Source organism: Zootoca vivipara, chromosome 12, assembly GCF_965207765.1.
Source record: "Zootoca vivipara chromosome 12, rZooViv2.hap1.1, whole genome shotgun sequence".
In the NCBI taxonomy this organism is placed as follows: Eukaryota; Metazoa; Chordata; class Lepidosauria; order Squamata; family Lacertidae; genus Zootoca; species Zootoca vivipara.
In genome coordinates, this window is record NC_142595.1 from 46,513,792 (window position 1) to 46,537,237 (window position 23,446).

Consider the following 23,446-nt stretch of genomic DNA (forward strand, 5'->3'; position numbering starts at 1 on the left):
ACCTGAAGTGAACCTCAACCTGTTTCCTTTTGTGCACCCACTTGCCAAGTGGCCAGAAAGTTAATTCATATAATTATAGGGATGTCATATGAAGCAGGGAGGAGCCAACACAATTTTTTTTTTGCACACAGAAATGGGCACCGCCTATCAACAGGAAAGTGTTTCAATTTTTTTGGAGGGGGGTGTTGAATAAACCTTATTAGGGTTCATAGATAAAAATACAAAACTTAATATCAAATATTTTTCCTCTTCTTTTTTGGGGGGGTCCAAACTAAGACTTTGATCTGAATACAATAAAAACATAAAGAGATGTGGGAGGAAGAAAGGAAGAAAGAAAGAGAAAGAAACAAAGGGGGGAATAGAAAAGAGGTTAAACAAGAGAGAAATAAAATTCAGAAGGTAAGGGACTTCTGAGTCTTCCTCTGTCCACTATAAATAAACAGTATTCCCTTTATCCACACCATGGACAGAATAATTGCCACACACAGGAAGAACAAGGATATAGTTTGAGTTCCTCACTTGTAGCTTTATAAATCACTTAATGTGTCAACACAAATAGAAGTTATTAATATTGCAGTTGTTGTATAAGGGATTTTTATTATGATTTGAATGTAATGGAAATCAATAAGATTTTGGAACGCAGAAATTAAGCAATAGATTATTCCACACGGGGAGCCACATTATCTAAATTATATAATTATATAATTATATAATTCGGTATTTGCACGATTGTTATTAATAATTGTATTATAAATTGGTATTGTTATAATGAGGCTATTAATCGATTGCAATCAAAAACTAATAAAAAGTATTATGAAAACAAATACAAGAAGAAGACGAAAAAAGAATGAATACCCCTCATGCCAGACCTGGTTAAAACCTTCATGCCACATAATCATGTCCTCATGAATGATGAATTCTTTTCCATCAAGAGCATAGGGATTCACCGATCCTATTTTCAATAGAATGAAAGACTTATTTGGAAATGTCACCATGTTCATAATGTCAAATCCACCTCGCATTTCTCTGGTATCAGTAAATGATACTGTTTCTCCAGCTGTGTTGTTAAATGAAATGTCATGGAAAAAATGGTGCAGCTAATGGAAAGAGACAAAATACATGAAAGGAAGATAACACAATACAATCAAACCTGCCCCGTTGTATATCAGGGGGGCCGTGTGGGGAGAGTCTCCTCCTTTAAATTCCTGGGAGTTTATCTTAGTGAGGATGTCACTTGGAAAATCAGCACAACTCAGGTGGTCAGAAAAGCCCAACAGAGACTCCATTTCCTCAGGGTCTTGCGAAGGAATAATGTTAAACAACAATGGATGAACTCCTTTTACCGGTCCACAATAGAAAGTGTCCTTTCATATTGTATCACAGTGTGGTATGCTGGCTTGACAGCCACGGACAGAAAGTCTCCTCAGAAGGTGGTGAATTCAGCACATGATATCATGGGCTGTCCCTTGAGTCCGCTAGGTGACATTGCAAGGGATCGTTGCCTTAGGAGAGTGAGAAAAATTCTCAGGGATTACTCACACCTCGGCCAGCACCTCTTTTATCTTCTAACCTCGGGCAGGAGATATAGAAGTATAATCAGTTGTACCAACATGCTAAAAAATAGCTTCTATCTGTGGGCTGTTGAACGGAAAATAGCATAGCACAACTGACTTGCGAAGTGGTGTGGTGTGCGATAAGCACACAGAGTGCAATGAGATTGAGTGTTTGGGGGGGAGGGAGGCTCAGTTAATTTCATTGTACACAGGTTGTACATTGGCAATAAAGTTATTATTATTATTATTATTGTTATTATTATTATTATGCAATGGAGTTTTTGATAAAATGCAATGATTTGCTACCACTATTCTTTAGGAATATTATTTACCTATAGTTACGTAGATTCTTTTAACAAAGACCATGCATGAATCAGCTGTTTGATCTTAAATATTTTTTTTTTAGTGAATGCAAGGTGTAATACCATTTCCGCAGCTACTTGTTTATGACAATTGTGATCAACCGATACTTTGCTACTCTTCAATTGCACAGTACATTACCTGCCAAGGCTGCAGATCCTGAATTTTTAATATTCCACTGTTTCCTGTTGCTCTTTTCTTGAAACTAGTCAAGTATATGCCTTGCAAAACACGAGCCACAACATAAACAGCCTTGTAGATACTGTAGCTGTGGCCAGTCATGCCCATTTCAAATAGAGACCCTGGGAGACTCTGCAACCTTTCCTCCCCAGTACACAGGTCATTGACCTCTATTGGTACACTGGGATTTGGAAATGTACAATCAAATGCTTGCTCCCAGAAGTCCTTGAAAAACCCATCTCCCTGTGTCCAGTAAAGTTTTATTCCCTGAAGAAATTCTTGGAACTGCAGGAGATTTTGTGAATGAATTGCGAAGGAAATAGCACCTTGGAAAATCTGAAGGCCCCAACTCCTTTGAAATCCTGTTAATACGAAATCAATCTGAGTTGTTATAATCCACACCTTTTTAAATGATGATGTTTCCTTATTTTCAGGATCTCTTAGAAATATAATACTTCTGAGCCATGTAATTGTAACAGATTCTCCGTACATTATAAATGCATTGGCTTTGTCATCTGTTAAATGAACATAAATATTGAAGAGTATATCATGAAGTTCATCCAAGTTATCAAAACGGGCTATTTGTGGGATTCGTTGTGTGAAGGCTAAACAGATTCCATTATGAGATAGTAATGGCTCCAGGGTCTGCAAGAAATGTTCTCCGCTATTATCATCGACAGTAAAAAGCCCGACCCACGTCCATCCAAAATGCTTAAGCAAACTGATAATCCCCATATGCTGATGGGCTTCATTGGGCACCATGCGATAAAATGAAGGTACTTGGCTTCCATAATTTTTGTCTGGGGGAAATGATCCATATGTGAGCTAAAAGAAAATGTAAGTTCATTATAGAGATTGGTTAGGAACATAGAATCATAGAGTTGGAAGAGACCACAAGGGCCATCCAGTCCAACGCCCTGCCAAGCAGGAAACACCATCAAAGCATTCTTGACATATGCCTGTCAGGCCTCTGCTTAAAGACCTCCAAAGAAGGAGACTCCACCACACTCCTTGGTAGCAAATTCCACTGCCAAACAGCTCTTACTGTCAGGAAGTTCTTCCTAATGTTTAGGTGGAATCTTCTTTCTTGTAGTTTGAATCCATTGCTCCGTGTCTGCTTCTCTGGAGCAGCAGAAAACAACCTTTCTCCCTCCTCTATTATGACATCCTTTTATATATTTGAACATGGCTATCATATCACCCCTTAACCTTCTCTTCTCCAGGCTAAACATACCCAGCTCCCTAAGCCGTTTCTCATAAGACATTGTTTCCAGGCCTTTGACCATTTTGGTTGCCCTCCTCTGGACACGTTCCAGCTTGTCAGTATCCTTCTTGAACTGTGGTGCCCAGAACTGGACACAGTACTCCAGGTGAGGTCTGACCAGAGCAGAATACAGTGGTACTATTACTTCCCTAGATCTAGATGCTATACTCCTATTGATGCAGCCCAGAATTGCATTGGCTTTTTTAGCTGCTGCATCACACTGCTGAGTCATGTCAAGATGCCTGTTTATTCAAGAAACACTTGTTTAAGCATTTTATGGGTTAAATTCAAGGATGGATGGATGGATGGATGGAAGACATATTTGTTCGTTCGTTTATTTGTTATGTATATTGCCCTTCATCTGAAGATCTCAAGGTGTTCTCAGCATAAAAAAAATTAAAATAAAAACACAAAATACCTAATATAAAAAGAACAACAAGAAGAACAAAACAATGACCCCCTACTCCCTCCCACATGATTTTTGTAAGTGACAGGAAGGGGGGAAATTGAAAATGCAAATGAATGGAGAAAGACAAATAACTAGAGTAGATTTTTTTTTCAAAATGGAAGGGACATTAACAGAGAAGGAATGAAAAAAGGGCCAGGAAGTTTGGGATGAAGTTGAAGAAGGAGCGAGTACTTTGAAAGAATTGAGGCATAAATTTTCCTGTAACTGAAGGATGTTGGAAGGCAGTGATTTCCATTTTGTTTCAGTGAGTGTGGCGGGGGAGGAGGTCGGGAGCTGTAACTTCCAGCCCCGGGTTTGTTCACGGAGCAAGCATGTTGGGGCTGGCATGGCTGTGTCCTCCTTATGGCTCACATGGAGATGGGAATAGATTGGCTAGAAATGGAATGCTAGGGAAATGGCTCTTGTAGGGGGATGCTCAGAGATGTACTAGGCCACCTTTAAACCACATAGTGTGGAGTTGAACAGAGCTCAGATCAACTTAACACACTGCTGTCTGTAATCATCATCATCATCATCATCAGATTTAAATGTTAGTCAAAAACTCTTCCTCTTTCTAAAGTTCAAAATGACTCCCACAATGGTAAGGCAAGAGTGTATTTTGTGATACCCTTTCATAGATCCTACCTGTGGAATCTTGTAGAGGCTTAATGTGTCAGCCATATGGAAGGAGGTGTCAGCGCTAAGACCTCCAATGATGGCAATGAGATTTTTCTGGGTGTCACATTTGTAGTTGGGAACAAATCTATGTGATTTGAAGAGCAGGTCAAGAGTGGTACGATAGGTCATTCGGGCATCATAGTAGCTATCATAGATGTGGAACCCGAGAGTGATATTAGGACAAAACTTGTGGTTCTCATTTATCTCTTTCACGGCAAATGCCAAGGCAAGAATGTGCTGGTAGAATTTTGTTAGCATACTGCAAGCAAAGTTAATTAATGTACAGCTTTGGAATATGAAATCAACATGCCACAATGCCATTTTTATCTCAAACTGATTCAGATTGACATGAAATTATTTTCAGTGTTACTGATGTTTCTAAGCTAATAAACAGTGCAGTTCATATAAAAATGTCAGGGCATGCCTAACACTTTGAATCATCTGCTATTAATCTCCTTTTTGACCTTCTCATTTCTCTTGGTTCCCCAGTGGGAATCTTGGGGTACAGTCTACTATACTCCTGACAGCTATCCATTGTTACATATTTAAAAGTCCTTGTCTTTATTTTTCAAAAGGGGAGAAAATAAAATCAGCAAGACCATAAATCTCAGGGACTTACCAGCCAGACTCACCATCTCCCTACATTTATATTAAAGCTCAGGGAAATACAACATGAGTTATCTCCTTCCACAGAGGAGGCAATTTGAAAGCATTGAATAAATATTTAATAGAAAGAAACAAAATTTAAAAATTCATTCCGGTAGCAAACGAAGTTTGTCGTTGGTATGAACTTTCGTGTGCATGCACACTTCTTCAGATACCATGCACATTTTTAACTTTTTAATATGGCTTTTAACTTGGTTTACTGCTTGGTTTTTATGTATTTCTGATGTAAACTATGGTACTTTGATATTTTTTATAAAATAATGATATAAAAAAAATATTTAAAATAGATTTGTAAGTAAAATACATACACACATATGGTCCACTGCACAACAATGAGGCAAGCTTAACCTCACACCTTAAAAAATTACTAAGGTAAAAGGTAAAGGGACCCCTGATCATTAGGTGCAGTCATGACCGACTCTGGGATTGCGGCGCTCATCTCGCGTTATTAGTCAAGGGAGCCGGCGTACACCTTCCAGGTCATGTGGCCATGATGACAAAGCCACTTCTGGAGAACCAGAGCAGCACTCGGAAATGCCATTTACCTTCCTGCCGGAGTGGTACCTATTCATCTACTTGCACTTTGACGTGGTTTCGAAATGCTAGGTTGGCAGGAGCTGGGACCGAGCAACGGGAGCTCACCCCATCGTGGGGATTCGAACCGCCGACCTTCTGATCGGCAACCCCTGGGCTCTGTGGTTTAACCTACAGCGCCATCCGCATCCCTAAAAAAGTTCCCTGCAAATGCGGGGGAGGGGGAATAGGATTCTTTAATGTGGGAAGGAAACATGAGGAATTGAAGGACAATTTAGCCATGGCACTCGTCTTATCATTTGAATTTCTCCCCCATATTAGCCCCCCCCTTTCAACTTTATCCTCACAAATGTCTGAATTGCAGAACAATTTCAAATTTTGGTGCTATAATTTTTCACAACAAAAATTCAAAACCCTTTCCCTCATTTTGCTTTACAAAATGGAAAGCATTCTCGATATGGTAAACCAAACTTCTAAGGTCTACACCTTTATAAGATTTCCCAGGATACAGAATGTGACAGAGAATGGGTGTGGCCAGAGATTGCCCATATGATTTTCTGTCAATCATTAAAAATGACTCCTTGAGGCATGGTAGATGATTCAAGCATTGTTTTAATGCCTCTCTTCAGCTACATGTCTCCCACAGCACCTGAAAATATCTATCAAATCAAATCAAAATACTTGATTCGACCAATAGTCAGACAGATGAAAAAAATATCTAAGACAATCTCTATGTTCAGGTTTGCAATCTAAAGCACATGACACAAAAGCAAAGGAGATTTGGAATGATGCAAAGAGGAGAAAGGTTCTTACTATGGAACATCAAACATATTCTGTGAAGGGTGCTCCTTGAAGGAAACTTCATAGAAGACATAATAGACCTGAGAAGCAATCCCACCAATGATGAGGTCACCCGGTTGGTACCACTGATGTGGAGCAGGAAATGGATAATTCATGGGACACCTAAGAGTATCTACTTTGCACACAGCAGGAGGGAGAAGAGATGAAATCAATAGCCACAGCATCCTCGTGGTCAGACTTTTCTCTAAACACACCCCGTCCTGTTTCCATTCAGAGCAGCTGCGTGACTTGAACAGGCTACATTGGATAATTCCTAGCTCTGTCAATACAGCTTTAGAAGAATGGTTTACAACCAGCATTTGAAAACCAAAGGGTTATGATTGTATTACCTTGTTAGCGGAGATTGCCAACACTGTGATGCTAAATCTGATCAATACCACATGTATATAAAGGTTCACATGTGAGCATTGAAACTGACAGAACCTTGAATGCCTCTTATCCCAATTTCCTACTCCCAATAGCATGAGGTTTCTTTATAACCACTTTGAGGTTTGCTTATTGACTGATTTCTTGAGTTCCAGAAAGCCTGGAAAGGTTCAGAGAGGCGAACAAAATAGTGATTTGGATAATTGCTGGGTGAGATAATTCCTTTTTCATTGCTTTGGCTGCAAGTGGCAGTTTTGCTAACAAACATGCTGAGCTGCCCCCACTTTCAACCATCTGCTACTTAGGGGCAGTAAAAGTGACAAATACAATTATCCATGGTGAGCAAACACCAAAAGAAAAGTAAGAGTGAAACTTTTGGCTTTGATGAAAGGAGGCTGGTCAACTGCAGTTTTATCAAAGAAATGTGAAGCTACAATTTCTTTTTGCCAAGAATAGAGAGCCTGTGGGGTTCCAGAAGCTGCTGGGATACAGTTTCCATCATTTCCACCACTGAACATGTAGGCAGGGGCTGATAGGGTGGGGGGCAAATTTCCTTCTCTCTCCTCTAAGAAATAAATCTGAGAAAGAGAGTAAATCAGGGGCAATAATAAATTTTAATCTTATGGAATGCCATCAGTAATGTTCCAGATAGAGTATCTCTTTGTATTATTATTATTATTATTACTATTACTATTACTATTACTATTACTATTACTATTATTTTTATTATTATTTGATTTTTTTTAATTAAAAAAAACTATTCTACTGTGCCATATTCTTTTTTTGTAATTCAGACCCCTTTAAAAGCAGGAAATGGAGAAGCTGGCTTCCATTCTTGGGCATCATAGAATTCTAGAGTTGGGAGAGACTTCAAGAGTCATCTAGTACAACCTCCTTTAATGTGAAGTGAGATTGTGGCTGACAGGAAAATAGGATAACCTTTATCAATAGCATATATATTTTTTTAAGTTATGCATATTGCCACCAAACCTGGAAATGAGTTTTATGAGACATAAACTGTCACAACTTTATTAACGATAAACATGAGGGTGTGACACAGAACACTGAACATATTACACACTGGGATTTTTCAGAATCCATCGTGGAGGCCAGGCTTTGTGGTTTTTACCTGGCAGTTCATAAGCTGGCTAAGAGGGAATTGGAACAGCAAAAGAAATGATGGAAAGCCTAGAGTCCCCTCCAGACTGTTGCAATTTTGAAGGAGGAAATAAATCCCATACTGGCAAATTTAGATTTTGTTGTAATTAAAGAGAATTAAAGTGCTCTGGTGCAACAAGCAAACTTTTAAAAAATGGAATAAGGAGTGGGGGTGGGATATACTCGAATGTGTGGAATAATAATTGCTAGTCATAATTGCTAAAGGTAAAGGTAAAGGGACCCCTGACCATTAGGTCCAGTCGTGACCGACTCTGGGATTGCGGCGCTCATCTCGCATTATTGGCCAAGGGAGCCGGTGTACAGCTTCCAGGTCATGTGGCCAGCATGACAAAGCCACTTCTGGTGAACCAGAGCAGCGCACAGAAACACCGTTTACCTTCCCACTTGGAGCGGTACCTATTTATCTACTTGCACTTTGACGTGCTTTCGAACTGCTAGGTTGGCAGGAGCTGGGATCGAGCAATGGGAGCTCACCCCGTTGCAGGGATTCGAACCGCCAACCTTCTGATCAGCAAGCACTAAGCTCTGTGGTTTAACCCACAACGCCACCCACATCCTATGATTGCTAATAAATCATAAAATATCTCTGCAACCAAATAAGGGTGAATGCGCAATGAACAGAGGGCATTAAGAATCGTGAAGATTGAATTCTCAATAAGGACATTGCATATTGGCACCCAAAGCAGACCATTTTAAATAAATTTCATTGATTAATATTAATCTATTTTCTCCTAAAATCATTGTTATTTTTCTAGAAAAGAGGTGCTGGAACACCATAAATCATAGAATCATAGAATCATAGAGTTGGAAGAGACCACAAGGGCCATCCAGTCGAACCCCCTGCCAAGCAGGAAACACCATCAAAGCATTCCTGACAGATGGCTGTCAAGCCTCTGCTTAAAGACCTCCAAAGAAGGAGACTCCACCACACTCCTTGGCAGCAAATTCCACTGCCGAACAGCTCTTACTGTCAGGAAGTTCTTCCTAATGTTTAGGTGGAATTTTCTTTCTTGTAGTTTGAATCCGTTGCTCCGTGTCCGCTTCTCTGGAGCAGCAGAAAACAATCTTTCTCCCTCCTCTATATGACATCCTTTTATATATTTGAACATGGCTATCATATCACCCCTTAACCTTCTCTTCTCCAGGCTAAACATACCCAGCTCCCTAAGCCGTTCCTCATAAGGCATCGTTTCCAGGCCTTTGACCATTTTGGTTGCCCTCTTCTGGACACGTTCCAGCTTGTCAATATCCTTCTTGAACTGTGGTGCCCAGAACTGGACACAGTACTCCAGGTGAGGTCTGACCAGAGCAGAATACAGTGGTACTATTACTTCCCTTGATCTAGATGCTATACTCCTATTGATGCAGCCCAGAATTGCATTGGCTTTTTTAGCTGCTGCATCACACTGCTGACTCATGTCAAGTTTGTGGTCAACCAAGACTCCTAGATCCTTTTCACATGTACTGCTCTCAAGACAGGTGTCTCCCATCCTATATTTGTGCCTTTCATTTTTTTTTGCCCAAGTGTAGTACTTTACATTTCTCCTTGTTAAAATTCATCTTGTTTGCTTTGGCCCAGTTGTCTAATCTGTTAAGGTCATTCTGAAGTGTGATCCTGTCCTCTGGGGTGTTAGCCACCCCTCCCAATTTGGTGTCATCTGCAAACTTGCTCAGGATGCCCTCAAGCCCATCATCCAAGTCATTGATAAAGATGTTGAACAAGACTGGGCCCAAGACAGAACCCTGTGGCACCCCACTAGTCACTACTCTCCAGGATGAGGAGGAGCCATTGATGAGCACCCTTTGGGTTCGGTCAGTAAGCCAGTTACAAATCCACTGAATGCCGCTGCTGTTTCCTTACTATGGCAATGGCACCCACCGGGAAGGTAACGAAACTGAGTTCTGGCAAGTTCTGGCAAGTTCTGGCTGGACAAGTTCTGGCTGGACAACCAAACAAAAAGCCCTTCCTAAAATCATTACCCTTCATATAAAACAATACAAACAATACAAAAGGTGGGAGAATCAAGAGTTCCTTTAATTCTTTTTTCTCCTTACTTGTTCTCTGCTGTTCAGTTCAGGCTTCAGAACAATGATATAGCATTTAGGCACAAAGATGCAGCCCAATAACCCAGCAGTGGAGACCAAGATGGAGAAGATCTCCACAGCCACCATGTATTTCCCTTTTGCGCTCAGAAAAGTTGGGATAAAGGACAACCAAACACTGCAAAATAGCAACATACTGAAAGTAATAAACTTGGCTTCATTAAAGCTGTCAGGTAGCCTGCGGGCTATGAATGCCACAATGAAGCTGATAAAGGCCAGGAGACCCATGTAGCCCAGGACACAATAAAACATAGCAATGGACCCCTCATTACATTGCACAATGATTTTTCCAGTTACTGAGTGCATGTCTAAATCAGGGAATGAGGGAGAGGTTGCTAACCACGCAATACAAATACTTGCTTGGATAACACAACAGAAAAGGACAATGGAATGAGACAGTCTTTTCCCTACCCACTTCCTCATACTGGACCCTGGTTCGGTGGCCCTGAAAGCTACAACCACAGTGTTGGTTTTGGCCAACACACAAGAAATGGCCACTGAGAAGATGATGCCAAAAGTTGGTTGTCGGAGCAGGCAAGTCACTTTGCTAGGTTGGCCAAAGAACAGGAAAGAAGAGAGAAAGCAGAGTAGGAGGGAGACAAGGAGAGTGTAGGTGAGGTCCCGATTGTTTGCTTTGACAATGGGTGTGTGTCTATGCTTAATGAATATTGCTAGCACAAAAGTTGTGACAAGAGAAAAAGAAATAGCAATTGATGCTAAGCTGATCCCTAATGGTTCTTCATAAGAAAGAAAGTTCAGAGTTTTGGCAACGCATCCGTTTTTGTTCTTGTTTGGATACTGATCTTCTGGGCACATGAAACAGTCATCCATATCTGAAAAGAAGAAGAAGAAGAAGAACAAGTTCACTTTCTAGTGGCAATTCATTTAAGATGCATGATTAATTTCTCTGCCTCTCACATGATAGCTATTGCTCCTCTTAATTTGAATCCATTTGTTCAAGTGTTAGGATATTGGAATAGGATCTATCTATTATAGTGATGTACAGCATGTAAGAGTTGTATTAACAAATGGAATACTGGGAGTGACGGGCAGCTGCATATCATCCTTTTTGGTGCATTCTGGCATTCCAACCATGAAATTCGGCAAAAATCAATTTATCAAAAGGTGATCATAGAATCATAGAGTTGGAAGAGACCACAAGGGCCATCCAGTCCAACGCCCTGCCAAGCAGGAAACACCATCAAAGCATTCTTGACATATGCCTGTCAAGCCTCTGCTTAAAGACCTCCAAAGAAGGAGACTCCACCACACTCCTTGGTAGCAAATTCCACTGCCGAACAGCTCTTACTGTCAGGAAGTTCTTCCTAATGTTTAGGTGGAATCTTCTTTCTTGAAGTTTGAATCCATCAACTTTCATTGAAGTTGATGAATAACTTCATTGCCTAACAGACGTTTCTTCTTTCTTGATGTTCATAACATACCACTCTGGTTTGAAATCTTCCCTTCTGGGCATGGGGCACAATCATAGCAACAAAATTTCGCCTCTTCCTTCCTTTTCTTCTGATTGCCAGGGTGGCAGTAGTCATTGCACACAGAAAAAAGCATCATCTGTCCACAAACAGAGAAGATTCTTTAAAATAATAATATAAAAAGTTCTGCTCTTCAGACAAAGAAATTGAATACCCAGGTCAGTAATGCACCCTAAACGACCTCAGCCCAGTACACCTGAAGGAGCTTCTCCACCCCCATTGTTCTGCCCGAACACTGAGGTCCAGCTCTGAGAGCCGAGGGCAGTTCCCTTACTGCAAGATGTGAGATTACAGGGAACCAGGCGGAGTGCCTTCTCAGTGGTGGCGCCTGCCCTGTGGAACACCTTCCCATCAGATGTCAAGGGAATTAGCAACTATCTGACTTTTAGAAGACATCTGAAGGCAGCCCTGTTTGGGGAAGTTTTTCATGTTAATGCTGCATTGTGTTTTTAATATTTGGTTGGGAGCTGCCCAGAGTGGCTTGGGAAACCCAGCTGTATGGGTGGGGTATAAATTATTATTATTATTATTATTATTATTATTATTATTATTAGATGCACTTGAAGGACCATCTACAAGGAGATTTCCTAAAATGTCATTCAAGATCCCGATTATTATTATTAGGATATAGCCTTGATATTGCCCTGTTCCTCTTCAGGGGTGAGGAATTTTTTTCCAGCCATCATACACAAAAATGTGGGGTTTGCATACTAACTGCAAAATTGGACAATGAATGTAACCCTTACCTTTGTAACTTGCAGTCCAACTAAGTACACATGCATACGCCAATGAGAGGGGGGAATGACCTGGTAGGTATTTGAGGACCAAACAAAAGTGATCTGCATTTAGCCTCTGGTACTGAGGTTCTCCACACACAGTGTCAGAAAGGGTAGCTTCAAGCCCTGCCTGGATAGGCAAGGGATTGACATTATTAACCCATTCAAAGCATTTGTTCTGGTGACCACAACCCAGTAGAAATTGTGATGGCCAACTTGTGGCAATTTTGTTCTGAATTTCCTAGAACCCTCCCATATTTAAGAAAGACACAGTCAATACCACCAACACTTCATCTGCCAAAAATACAGCATTGTTTTGGCAGAGCAAAATGTTGCATCTGAATTTTGGGTGTGGAGGGCAGTGAGATTCTCTAGGTAAAGGTAAAGGACCCCTGAATGGTTAAGTCCGGTCAAAGGTGACTATGGAGTGCAGCGGTCATCTCACTTCAGAACGCATGGAAACGCCATTTACCTTCCTGTCACAGTGGTACCTATTTATCTAGGGATGCTGTTGTCTAAAGCACTGGGCCTCTTGGGCTTGCCAATCAGGAAGTTGGCAAATCCATGTGATGGGGTGAGCTCCCATTGTTTTGTCCCAGCTTCTTCCAACCTAGCAGTTCGAAAGCATACCAGTGCAAGTAAATAAATAAAAAAATTCCTTCAGTAGCACCTTAAAGACCAACTAAGTTTTTATTTTGGTATGAGCTTTCGTGTGCATGCACACTTCTCATACCAAAATAAAAACTTAGTTGGTCTTTAAGGTGCTACTGAAGGAATTTTTTTATTTTACTTCGATCCAGACCAACACGGCTACCTACCTGTAACCAGTAAATAAATAGATACTGCTGCAGTGGGAATGTGAATGGTGTTTCCGTGAGCTCTTGCACTTGTCACGGTCCTCCATGCACCTGTAGCAGTTTAGTCACGCTGGCCAAATGAGTCAGAAAGCTGTCTTTGGACAAACTCTGGCTCCTTTGGCCTGAAGCAATATGAGTGCCGCACCCTGTGTATGCCTTTGACTGGATTTAACCTTCCAGGGGTCCTTTATCCTTAACTTTTCACCTATTTATCTATTGCACTGGCATGCTTTCAAACTGCTAGGTTGGCAGAGGTTGGGACAGAGCAACGGGAGCTCACCCCGCCACATGGGTTCGAACCACCGACCTTCCGATCGGCAAGCCCAAGAGGCTCAGTGGTTTAGACAACAGTGCCACCTGCATCTCCTTTCAGATTCTCTATGGTCCTATCCAGGAGAAACATAAATGATTGTACAGAAAAGGGGATTTTCAGATACCCAAATGACCCATCTGGAAAATGAAGGGAATCCAAAGAATACCCTAGAATGCAAACCTGATGAACACCATTGTGCCACACAATCATGTCCTCATGAATGATGAATTCTTTTCCTTCAAGAGCATCAGGATCCACCCATCCAACTTTCACTTGAAGGAAGGACTTGTTTGGGAATGTGACAACATTCACGATGTCAAATCCACCCTCTATTTCTCTTTTATCATTAAATGAAACTGTTTCTCCAGCTGAGTTATTAAAATAAATTCTTTGAAGAAAAGAGTGGAGCTAATTGAAAGAGAAAGAAACACACCAGAATAATATAGCGAACATTTACAAAAACCCACTCTAACTAATATTGTTTAAATAACTTCATCCAACAAAGATCAATGCATAAAAGAGCTACTTTGCAACGAACAAGGAAAAATATATACTGCAAATGTAAAATGTTTTAAACATTGGTTGAAAACTAAAAAAATAAAAAATAAAAAATCCATGCCCTATATACTCAGAAAACTTCAACAGTGAATGAAAAATACACAATTGTGGGCATTCAATACTAGTTCTACTCATAGTAGACCCTTGAATTCAATGGACATAACTAAATTAAGTTTGTTAAGTATACTGGGTCTACTCTGAGTAGGACAATTCCAAAATATCAGCTGCTCCCTATAACTCAGAGTAGGACTTTCACTGGGGCTCCCCGTGTTTTGTAGAAAAATATTAATGTTAAGTTACAAGCGTTCATTATCTGTACTTTCTGAAAATGAGTCGAGGCATTCTTATTTTCCATGTAATTTTCAAGATTGATGAAAAGATCTCTGCCTAGGTGTTCATTCTCTGTTGTTTTTTTAATCCTAAACTCTGCTGTTCTTCTAATTTAAAAATCATTGTAGCTGTTTGGGTTTCTTTTTTAAAAAGATCATCTTTGGAAGTCAGTGCACAAGTCCGTAATTATTATATCATCACCATCATCATCATCATCATCATCATTACATTAATTAGTTGTGCGTGGCTATCCATATGTAGTAGCGCCTTGCACAAATTAGTTCCTTGAAATAAGGTTTCCTTTCCATGACATTACCTGCCAAGGCTGTGGATCTTGAAGTTCAAATCCTTTATAGCGCATTATCCTGTGCTTCATTCTAGTAGAGTAAATGGCTTGCAAAGCATGAGCCACAACATAGACAGCATTGTAGATACTGTAGCTGTGGCCAGTCACACTCATTTCAAACAGTGGCTCAGGAAGGCTCTCCAATCTCTCCTCACCAGTACATGCTTCATTTACTTCTGTTGGCTCATGAAGAGTCAAAAATGTACAGTCAAATGCTTGCTCCCAGAAGTCCTTGAGGAAACCATTTCCTGAGGTCCAGTAAGGCTTTGCAACCTGAAGAAAATGCTTGAATCCTGTAAGTTCTTTTGAATGACTTGAGAAGGCAATGGTGCCTTGCAAGAACTGGAGATCCCATCCTCTTTGAAAGCCTGCTAATACAAAATCAGTCTGTGTTGTCAAGATCCACACCTTTCTTAACGACATGATTTCGTTATTTATAGGATCCTGCATAACTATAATCACTGTCAGCCATGTCAGTGTCAAAGATTCTCCATGGATGATAAATGTACTGGGTTTATCATCTGTGAATGGTATATAAATATTTGAGGCCAGGTCAATAACATCACCAATGGAATTGAAATGGGGTATGTGTGGGATTCGCCGTGTGAAGGCTGAGCAGATTCCATTCTGGGTAAACAAGGACTCCATTGTCCGTAAGAAATGTTCTCCACTGTTATCATTCACGGTAAAGAGTCCAATCCATGTCCATCCAAAATGCTTCAGCAATGTGATAATCCCCATGTACTCCTGGGTTTCATTGGGCACCATATGGTACAAAAAAGCAACCTGACTTTTATCGCTCTCCTCTGAAGGAAACGAACCATATGTCAGCTAAAAATAAATGATCAAATAGGGTAGAGATGTGTTAGGGCTGTTATATCTGAGAATGTGCTTGTTTATCCATGAAATATTTCTTAAAGTTCTTTGTAGGTTCCGTGAGTATTATACTAAATTTTCAGCTAAATTTTCTAGAGATATGGAAACAGTATACAATTTCTAGGAATCGTCATCCCTCAGGAATTGTAGAGGGAGTGGTTTCCTCAATTCCATTTTTTATCAACAGTTGTTCAGATATTGTATTCAGGGATCAATGGAACCCCAAACCCCAATAACTCAGAGTCCCTCGATGTGAACCTTTTTTGCTTCCACCTGCAGCATAGGAATGGCAGCCAAATGACACAGCAACAGTGTTATTTATGGAAACCCCCATGTCTCCAATACATTCCTACCTGTGGAATGCTGTACAAGTCTAAGATGTCTGCCATATGGAAAGACGTGTCCGAGCCAAGTCCTCCGATGATAGCTAAGAGGTTTTTCTGGGTGTCACATTTGTAGTTGGGGACAAATCTATGCAACTTGAAGAGCAGACCTAGAGTGCTACAATAGGTCATCCTCGCATCATAGTAGCTGTCATAGATGTGGAACCCAAGTGTGACATTGGGTAAGATCTTGGGATTCCCATTGATCTCTCTCACAGCAAATGCCACAGCAATGGTGTGCTGGTAGAATTTTGTCAGCATTCTGTAAACAAAGCAAATTAATTTACCATTTTAGAAGAAAATTTTGCAATGCATGAAATAAACATATTATTTCTGAGCTAATAGACACCTTCCTCCTTAGAACAAATATAATTTAGGCTGCATGAGTATATTCTGCATAGTATTTCGACACCTCTTGGAGTCTGAGTTTCTGCTGCAATCCACAATCCCCTGGAAACAAGTGGGGTTTACTCATGAATAGGCATATATGGAACTGCATCATATTTGTTACATTTATTCCCACTGAAATATTTGAAATTAATTAATCTGATTTTTCTTTTCTTTTTTTAAAAAACCCATTCATTTTAGTGGGGGGGGGATGTACAGTGCAAGCCTATTAATTTTTAGTCAGATGTCCTATTATGATGGATGACTAATATGTAAGATGGCAGTTTTAGTCTGAATACAATCCTTAATCTTTAAAGTACCAGAAGGTTCTTCCCTGTTTTGGTTAAGGATTGGATATTGAGTGATAGCAATTAATTTCAATGGTTCTACTCTGAATACCACCCAGTGTTTATGTTTCCCCCTATAATTTTTTGTTACTAGCTGCTTGGGTTCAAGAAATATGAAGTTGTGTGTGTGTGTGTGTGTGTGTGTGTGTGTGTGCGCAACAAATAAGCATTCTGCAAAATATCTAAGAATGATGCACAAAAATCAGTGTGGGTGCGCACACACACACACACACACAGAGAGAGAGAGAGAGAGAGAGAGAGAGAGAGAGAGAGAGAGAGAGAGAGAGAAATGAAGTGTCTTCTGTCACCTTGAAGACTAATGAACCTAATATGGATACACTTTTGTTGATTACAATCAATTTCATTAGTTGGAAGAAGTGTTACCCTCAGATATCTCTCCTTGTTCCTGTGCTCCTTGCTAAAAATAGAAACATTCCTATTGTATGTTTTATTAGTTCCCTAATAAAAATCAGCTACTAGTTGACTTTCAAAACATACGGTAGCACAATACACCAAAAAAACCAATCAAGCTCAATAAACACAACAACAACAACAACAACAACAACAACAACAACAACAACAACAACCAGTGAAATATCAGCAGCATAAATACACTAAATGCCTGATAATATACTGGAATAAAGTCCATATGTACTGCCTGAAAGCTTAGCAGAATGCACAAAATTCAAAATGTGATTTAGAACGAGGAGCTGGCCAACAGGATTTCTGTCAGTTATCAAGGCATTTCCCATGTGAACTGGCCAAGCCCAGAAGACAGAGAGTGGGGATTGATCCTTACAGTGGAACCTCAAACATTTTCTGCGAAGGGTGCTCATTGAAAGGAATTTCAGAGAAAACGTAAAATATCTGAGAAGTAATTGTGCCAATGATGAGTTCACCTGGCTGGTACCACTCGTGGGGAACAAGGAGAAGTTTGGTCACATCATCTATTCTGCACACCATGGGAGGAAGCAAAAACAGAAACACCAATAGTGGCAACATACTGGCAACAAAGTTTCGCTCTAAATACAGTCCTTCCTTTCCCCATCCATACCACCTGCCTTAATTAAATAGGTTTTGTTGAATGGTGTTTGACTGTGTCAATACAGCTGCAGAAGAATAATTTATCAGTTGTAATTTTACTATTAAATGATTGACTCTGAATGTCTTGATTAACTGCTGATATTACAAACACTTTGATATGACATCTGACCAGTATTACAGGGGTGGGCAGAAGAAGCATCAGAAAGGATACTAACAAAGCTCTGTTTGCCTTATGCTCCTATGGATCTAAGGGGGATTATTTATAAACACTTTCAGACTTACTTGTTGATTGTTTCATTGTGCCTTCTGGGCAGTCTCTTGAGCTATGCCCTTTTTTGTGATTTGGATAATTGCAGGGGGAGAAAATCACTTATTCAGAGTTTGGATCCTGAGTGGCCCTTTTGATAGAAAACATGTTGGTCCATATGCCACCTCTGTTCTCTAGTGGCAAAGAAAGTTGTGGATTGGTTACACTTTTCTCCAAAGAACAAATGCCAAATGGAAAATCAGAGTGAATCCATTTTCTTTGAAAAAACAAATCATTGCTAAATGCTAAAAATAATGGCTACTGCCAAAGCAATGTGCAGCTACAATTTATCCATGCAATAAATCAATGGCTTAAAAAAGTATGGAATTGACTATAGGGGTTAAAATTGTAGATTTAATCTCAAAGAATGTCTAGGGTTGGCTTGACTTTGAACATCTATGAAATTTATTTCATAGTCATTTCCAACTTATTAAAAATAAATAAATGAAACACTGAGTGACCTATTTGTTTTATGGTGGTGTGTACAGAATGCAAACAAACAAGTAAATGCCGTGTTAGAAACATAGCTGCCAAGTCTCCCGTATTCCCTGGGAAACCCCCGTTTTTCCAGCCGTTCCCAGCTGGAAAAATGGATTTTTTTGTTTTCCCCCGGTTTACTTACCGGCCGGGGGAGGCTCCTTCTGCGCATGTCTGGAGTCTCTGGTCATGCGCAGAAGCGATTTCTGGCGCGGCAGCCATTTTGGAACTGGGAAGAGCATGCTCAGAAGCGACTTCCGGTGCTGCTCTACCCAGCTCCAAAATGGCGGCAGTGCTACTTCCGGTCTGCCGATCCCTTATTTTTCTGGCAGGAACTTGGCAGGTATGGTTAGAAACCTACTTGTAAGCAGTGCCCAGAAGGCTATCAAATCAGCACATATTACATGAGTGAGGAACTGCCTGGGTAGACTGACATGCTCACCATGGGCTGAAGAAAAAGTTCACTCCCTTCCCATGTAGTTTGGCCCCAATCAAAATCACACACATGTGCACACAGACATATACACACTTATTTATGATAAATAAAAAAGGATTCAAAGAGTTTGCTGTGATGTATAACATGCCATTTTCTTTTAAATTTAAATCCACCGAGAAAAGTGCAGCTACAGGCTGACTGAAGAGTTCCTATATTAGTCTAAACCTGCATTCATGATTTAGAACATAACTCGTACCAAATTCTTCTCCAAAGAAGTAATTCAAAGGTCATTTGGCAGGACAGCTGTGAAAATGCTGGTTGTTGTTCATCATTTTGCTGAGGCCTTTGACTAATTAAACAAACTATTGGGGGGGGGGTAGTATTATTTCTGTTTGTTTCCATGCTGTGCATTTATGTGTTTTTAAATTGTAAACCACCCTGTGATCCTCGGCCAAGTGGTATAGAATTTTTTTTTTCATTATTCAATTTTCCAAATAAACAAAACAAATTACATTTCAAATCAACAAAACAAATTACATTTCATCTTAAATTCACCCTTCTAAATCCTTTCGCTCTGCCGAGCTTATGACTTCATGAAGAAGGAAAGCAATAGAGAAAGTCAAATATAAGTTTGACTGCTTTGCTGCACAGCCATCAGCTCGTGATTGCATGCTAATGTATTGCTTTGTGAGGAGGCAATGATGGAACCAGTCTAACATTCAGTTATTGTTGTTTTTAAACATAAACACCACATCTTTAAAAGGAGAGGGATGGAGAAACTGGGTGTAATCAATGGGAAATGAGCAGAAAGGGACAAACCTGGTTTGAACTTGGTTGATTTGTGTTTGGTAGAAAAAAATGGATAAACTGTAAACAGTATTTCCAAATATATATATGTTGGAAGTGAATGATTAGTGGAAAGGTGTTTTTTAGTTGAATTTGAATACTGGTGGGAAACAGTTGAAGGAGGTATTGGCTGTGGGAGAGAGTGGGTGGTTGTGGTAGGGTTAGTGAGAAAAAACTAGGTCAGCATTGTTATTGGTCATGTTTGGAGGATAAATGGTGAGGGAGAATTTATTTAAAGGTATATTTTAATAGACTGTGTATATGAACCAAAGGAACATCTAAGAAAGGATGTAGCAGGAACAACATGCTTCTGTATGCTAAATTATCATAAAACATTTAATTATATTCTTTATCAATAAAGTAGTTGTATCATACAAAGGTGTGCCTTGATGTTGGATTCAGACTGATACTTGGTATCTGCGGTGGCAGTGAAAATAAATTAAGTTTAAAATCCCTAATAAAAACCCAGATCAGGGCTGTAGACCTTAGAGCAGCCTTTCTTCCTAGATGTTGTTGAACTAGAACTTACATCATCCCTAGCTAGCTGGACCAGTGGTCAGGGGTGATGGGAGCTGTGATCCAACATCACTGGGGACCCAGGGTTGAGAAAGGCTACCTGAAAGCTAGAGAAGGTGGTACATGGGAGTTGAGGTAGATTGCAGGTTGCATTTTGTAAATGCTTCTGGGATTCCATTGAGCAGGCACTATTGATGTGCATTGAAGCATCGTGAAACTACACCAGAGAATCAACAACACAGCTATGTCAGCAAAAGAGAGGAGCAGATCCCTGATTGGTTTGAGGCCGGCATTAAGAATATGGAGCTTGTTTTCACTGCAAAGTTCATGGTTCTTATGAACTACAAGTGTGCACTGGGAAAGAAAAGGAGCGATGCCCAGCAGATTGCTAGACAACGTGCCACTGACTCAGGGCTGGCACATCCATTAAGGCGAACTAGGCAGTTGCCTAGGGCGCCAAAATGGAGGGGGCGCTGGCACGATGGGGAGCGCTGCTGGCTTCACAGGACTCACTCTGCCGCGTGGCCGCTGCACCCCAACGCCACCTACCCGTGTCCAGGGTGGGTGGCAGCAGTGGCGCCGGTGCAGCTCAGGCGTGCCCAGAGCGCCAAGGGCAGCAGTGTGTGGAGGACACGTGGGGCGAGAGCAGCCACAGCCGGGCCTTTGGCTCCAGGCACCGGTGCCGCGCTCTACTTCTCGGGCAGGCGGAAGCAGCTGCTGTTGCGCCCGGGGGTCCGTGGCTGAAGCCCGAGGGCGGCCAGAGCAACCCAGCCGTCGACGTCGCAGGTAAGCAGGAGGGGCATTGGGAAGGGAAGGGGGTGAAGGCTGGGCCAGGCCCGCAGGGAGGAGGCAGACACCTGGGGGGTGCCAGAAGGTGATCTCTCTTAGAATTTTTAAGTGTCAGGTGTGACTGTAGCCTGAACACAGCAGAGTTTGCGCAGGTTTTTTTCCGGAAGCTTCTGGCGGTAACTGAAATGACTAGACGTCTGGACGCAGAATAAACTATTTACAGGATTTATTAAAATAAAAGAAAACAGAGTTTCTATATACAAAGCAAAGCAAAATAAATCCTCTCCTCTCTGTCTCTCTCTCAACCTATACAGCAATTTCTCTCCTACACTCACCACACCACATACTGAACTGGCTTTCACAGATAACAAGTCTCAGTGTTGAACCTCAACCAATAGAAACGCTGTTGCTAAGGTAGAAGCAGACCTTGGCTTTCTGCCAAATGTTATTAGTTTGACCTAGATTAGTTTGACCTAGATTCGATTGTGTGAAGAAGTAATCTGATGGTGTTTTATGCTACTGACTCAGCAAAAACCCGAACACCCCCTCTCAGATTCTTCTGAACCAATTAACTCTTGTGTAGAGAAATTTTCACTTGCTTTTTCTAGCAACCCTAAACCTTTACACATTTGTTTGTTCTTGATCTTTGACAACGGTTTAGTTAACACATCAGCAATATTTTCCTCACTAGATACATAAGTACATTTAATCACATCATTCTGTACACAGCAACGTACGTTTTGGTATTTCACTGCAATGTGTTTCGAACGTGATTTCAAACCTTCTGTATTACTCAAAGTTATGCATGCTTGGTTATCCACATAAACTTGTACATGTTGTTCACAATTTACATTTATATCTGTTAACAACTGCTTGAAATAAATCACTTCATTGCATAATTCATTAATTGCAGCAAATTCCGACTCAGTAGACGATCCACTTACTACGTTTTGCTTCCTGGACCGCCAACTAATTAATGTCCCTCCAAACATAATGACTAAACCAGTAACAGATTTTCGATCTGGCAGATTTCCCCAGTCACTATCACAGTAACAATACAGTACTTCATCTCCTTCTGAATTTAATTGTAAAACATAGCCAATTGTTTGCTTAAGGTACCTTAGTACTTGTTTCACTGCTTTCCATGCATTAAGCGTAGGTTTTGAAACCAGTCTGCTTAGTATGCCAACTGCGTAACTAATATCTGGTCTGGACCACTGTGCCAGATATAACAAACTCCCAATAACTGAATGATATAGTTCAGGGTGTTCAAACAATGAGCTCTCATCTGTGTGAAGTGATTTTATAAATCCAGGCTCCATAGGTACTGCAGTTCCTTTGCAGTCTTGCATCCTATAGTTAATTAAAAGCTGCTTGATTTTACTCTGCTGACTTATCAAACAACTACCATCCTTGGCCCAGCACACTTCCAAGCCTAAATATGACCGAACTGGACCTAGGTCCTTTACTTTAAATTTGCTAGACAGTTGTTTTGCAAACCTTTTTGTCTGTTTGTCTGACTTGCAACCATATAAGACATCATCAACATATATTAGACACAACTCTTGTTCACTTCCAGTTCCACGAACATAGACACAATTGTCTGCTACACTCTGTTTGAAATTTAAAGATACCAATGCTTCGTGAAGACATTTATTCCAGGATCTAGCAGCCTGCTTAAGCCCATAGAGAGCTTTATTTAACTTTAACACTCTATTGCACCCTGTCCCAAATCCAGGTGGCTCAGTAAGGTAAAGTTCTTCAGTTAAAGATGCATGTAAGTATGCAGCTTGTATATCAAAATGATTGAGTTTCAGCTTTCTTTTAGCTCCTATTGTCAGAAGTAACCTTACACTTTCAGGCCTGACAGTCGGGGCAAAAGTCTCGTCAAAGTCCAGTCCAGGTCTTTGAGTATACCCCTGTGCTACTAAACGAGCCTTGTGTTTGTACCCTCCTGTTACTAGAGGCTTAAGCTTATACACCCATCTGCAGCCCACAATTTTAACCCCCTCAGGCTTTGCTACTGGTGTAAAAACTTTATGCTCATTTAGAGAAGACATCTCTTCCTGCATAGCCTGTAACCACATGTTAGCCTGCTCTTCTGGCAAACTCAGCACTTCCTGATAGCTTCTTGGCTCCACAAAAACATTAAACACGTTAGCCATATCAGGAGAAT

At 40.6% G+C, this 23,446-nt stretch overlaps 2 protein-coding genes across 2 annotated transcripts; both read right to left on the bottom strand.

Moving 5' to 3' along the window:
* Positions 1–271: 271 nt before the first annotated feature.
* LOC118078095 (extracellular calcium-sensing receptor-like) lies at positions 272–6,639 on the bottom strand. Its single transcript, XM_088654862.1, has 5 exons — positions 6,497–6,639; positions 4,451–4,742; positions 2,055–2,918; positions 856–1,097; positions 272–284 (listed from the first exon to the last, which is right to left on the bottom strand). The coding sequence occupies exons 1-5, from the start codon at positions 6,637–6,639 to the stop codon at positions 272–274; spliced, it is 1,554 nt and encodes a 517-aa protein (XP_088510988.1).
* Positions 6,640–10,123: 3,484 nt separating this feature from the next.
* Positions 10,124–16,382, bottom strand: LOC118078122 (vomeronasal type-2 receptor 26-like). Its single transcript, XM_035101843.3, has 5 exons — positions 16,092–16,382; positions 14,833–15,693; positions 13,809–14,036; positions 11,635–11,761; positions 10,124–11,025 (listed from the first exon to the last, which is right to left on the bottom strand). The coding sequence occupies exons 1-5, from the start codon at positions 16,380–16,382 to the stop codon at positions 10,124–10,126; spliced, it is 2,409 nt and encodes an 802-aa protein (XP_034957734.3).
* Between the last annotated feature and the right edge of the window lie 7,064 nt (positions 16,383–23,446).

What these genes read in the sequence shown, in the direction of transcription:
- LOC118078095 (XM_088654862.1), bottom strand. Translation starts at nt 6,639, where the DNA reads ATGAATTATCCATTTCCTGCTCCACATCAGTGGTACCAACCGGGTGAC. An exon ending in AATATGTTTGATGTTCCATA is followed by an intron (nt 4,743 to 6,496) that starts GTAAGAACCTTT and finishes CTTTGCTTGCAG; the next exon opens with TATGCTAACAAAATTCTACC. An exon ending in AGGATCTGCAGCCTTGGCAG is followed by an intron (nt 1,098 to 2,054) that starts GTAATGTACTGT and finishes TCTTTCCATTAG; the next exon opens with CTGCACCATTTTTTCCATGA.
- LOC118078122 (XM_035101843.3), bottom strand. Translation starts at nt 16,382, where the DNA reads ATGCTGACAAAATTCTACCAGCACACCATTGCTGTGGCATTTGCTGTG. An exon ending in GGCACAATGGTGTTCATCAG is followed by an intron (nt 11,762 to 13,808) that starts GTTTGCATTCTA and finishes GTTTGTGGACAG; the next exon opens with ATGATGCTTTTTTCTGTGTG. An exon ending in GAAGATTTCAAACCAGAGTG is followed by an intron (nt 11,026 to 11,634) that starts GTATGTTATGAA and finishes TCTTCTTTTCAG; the next exon opens with ATATGGATGACTGTTTCATG.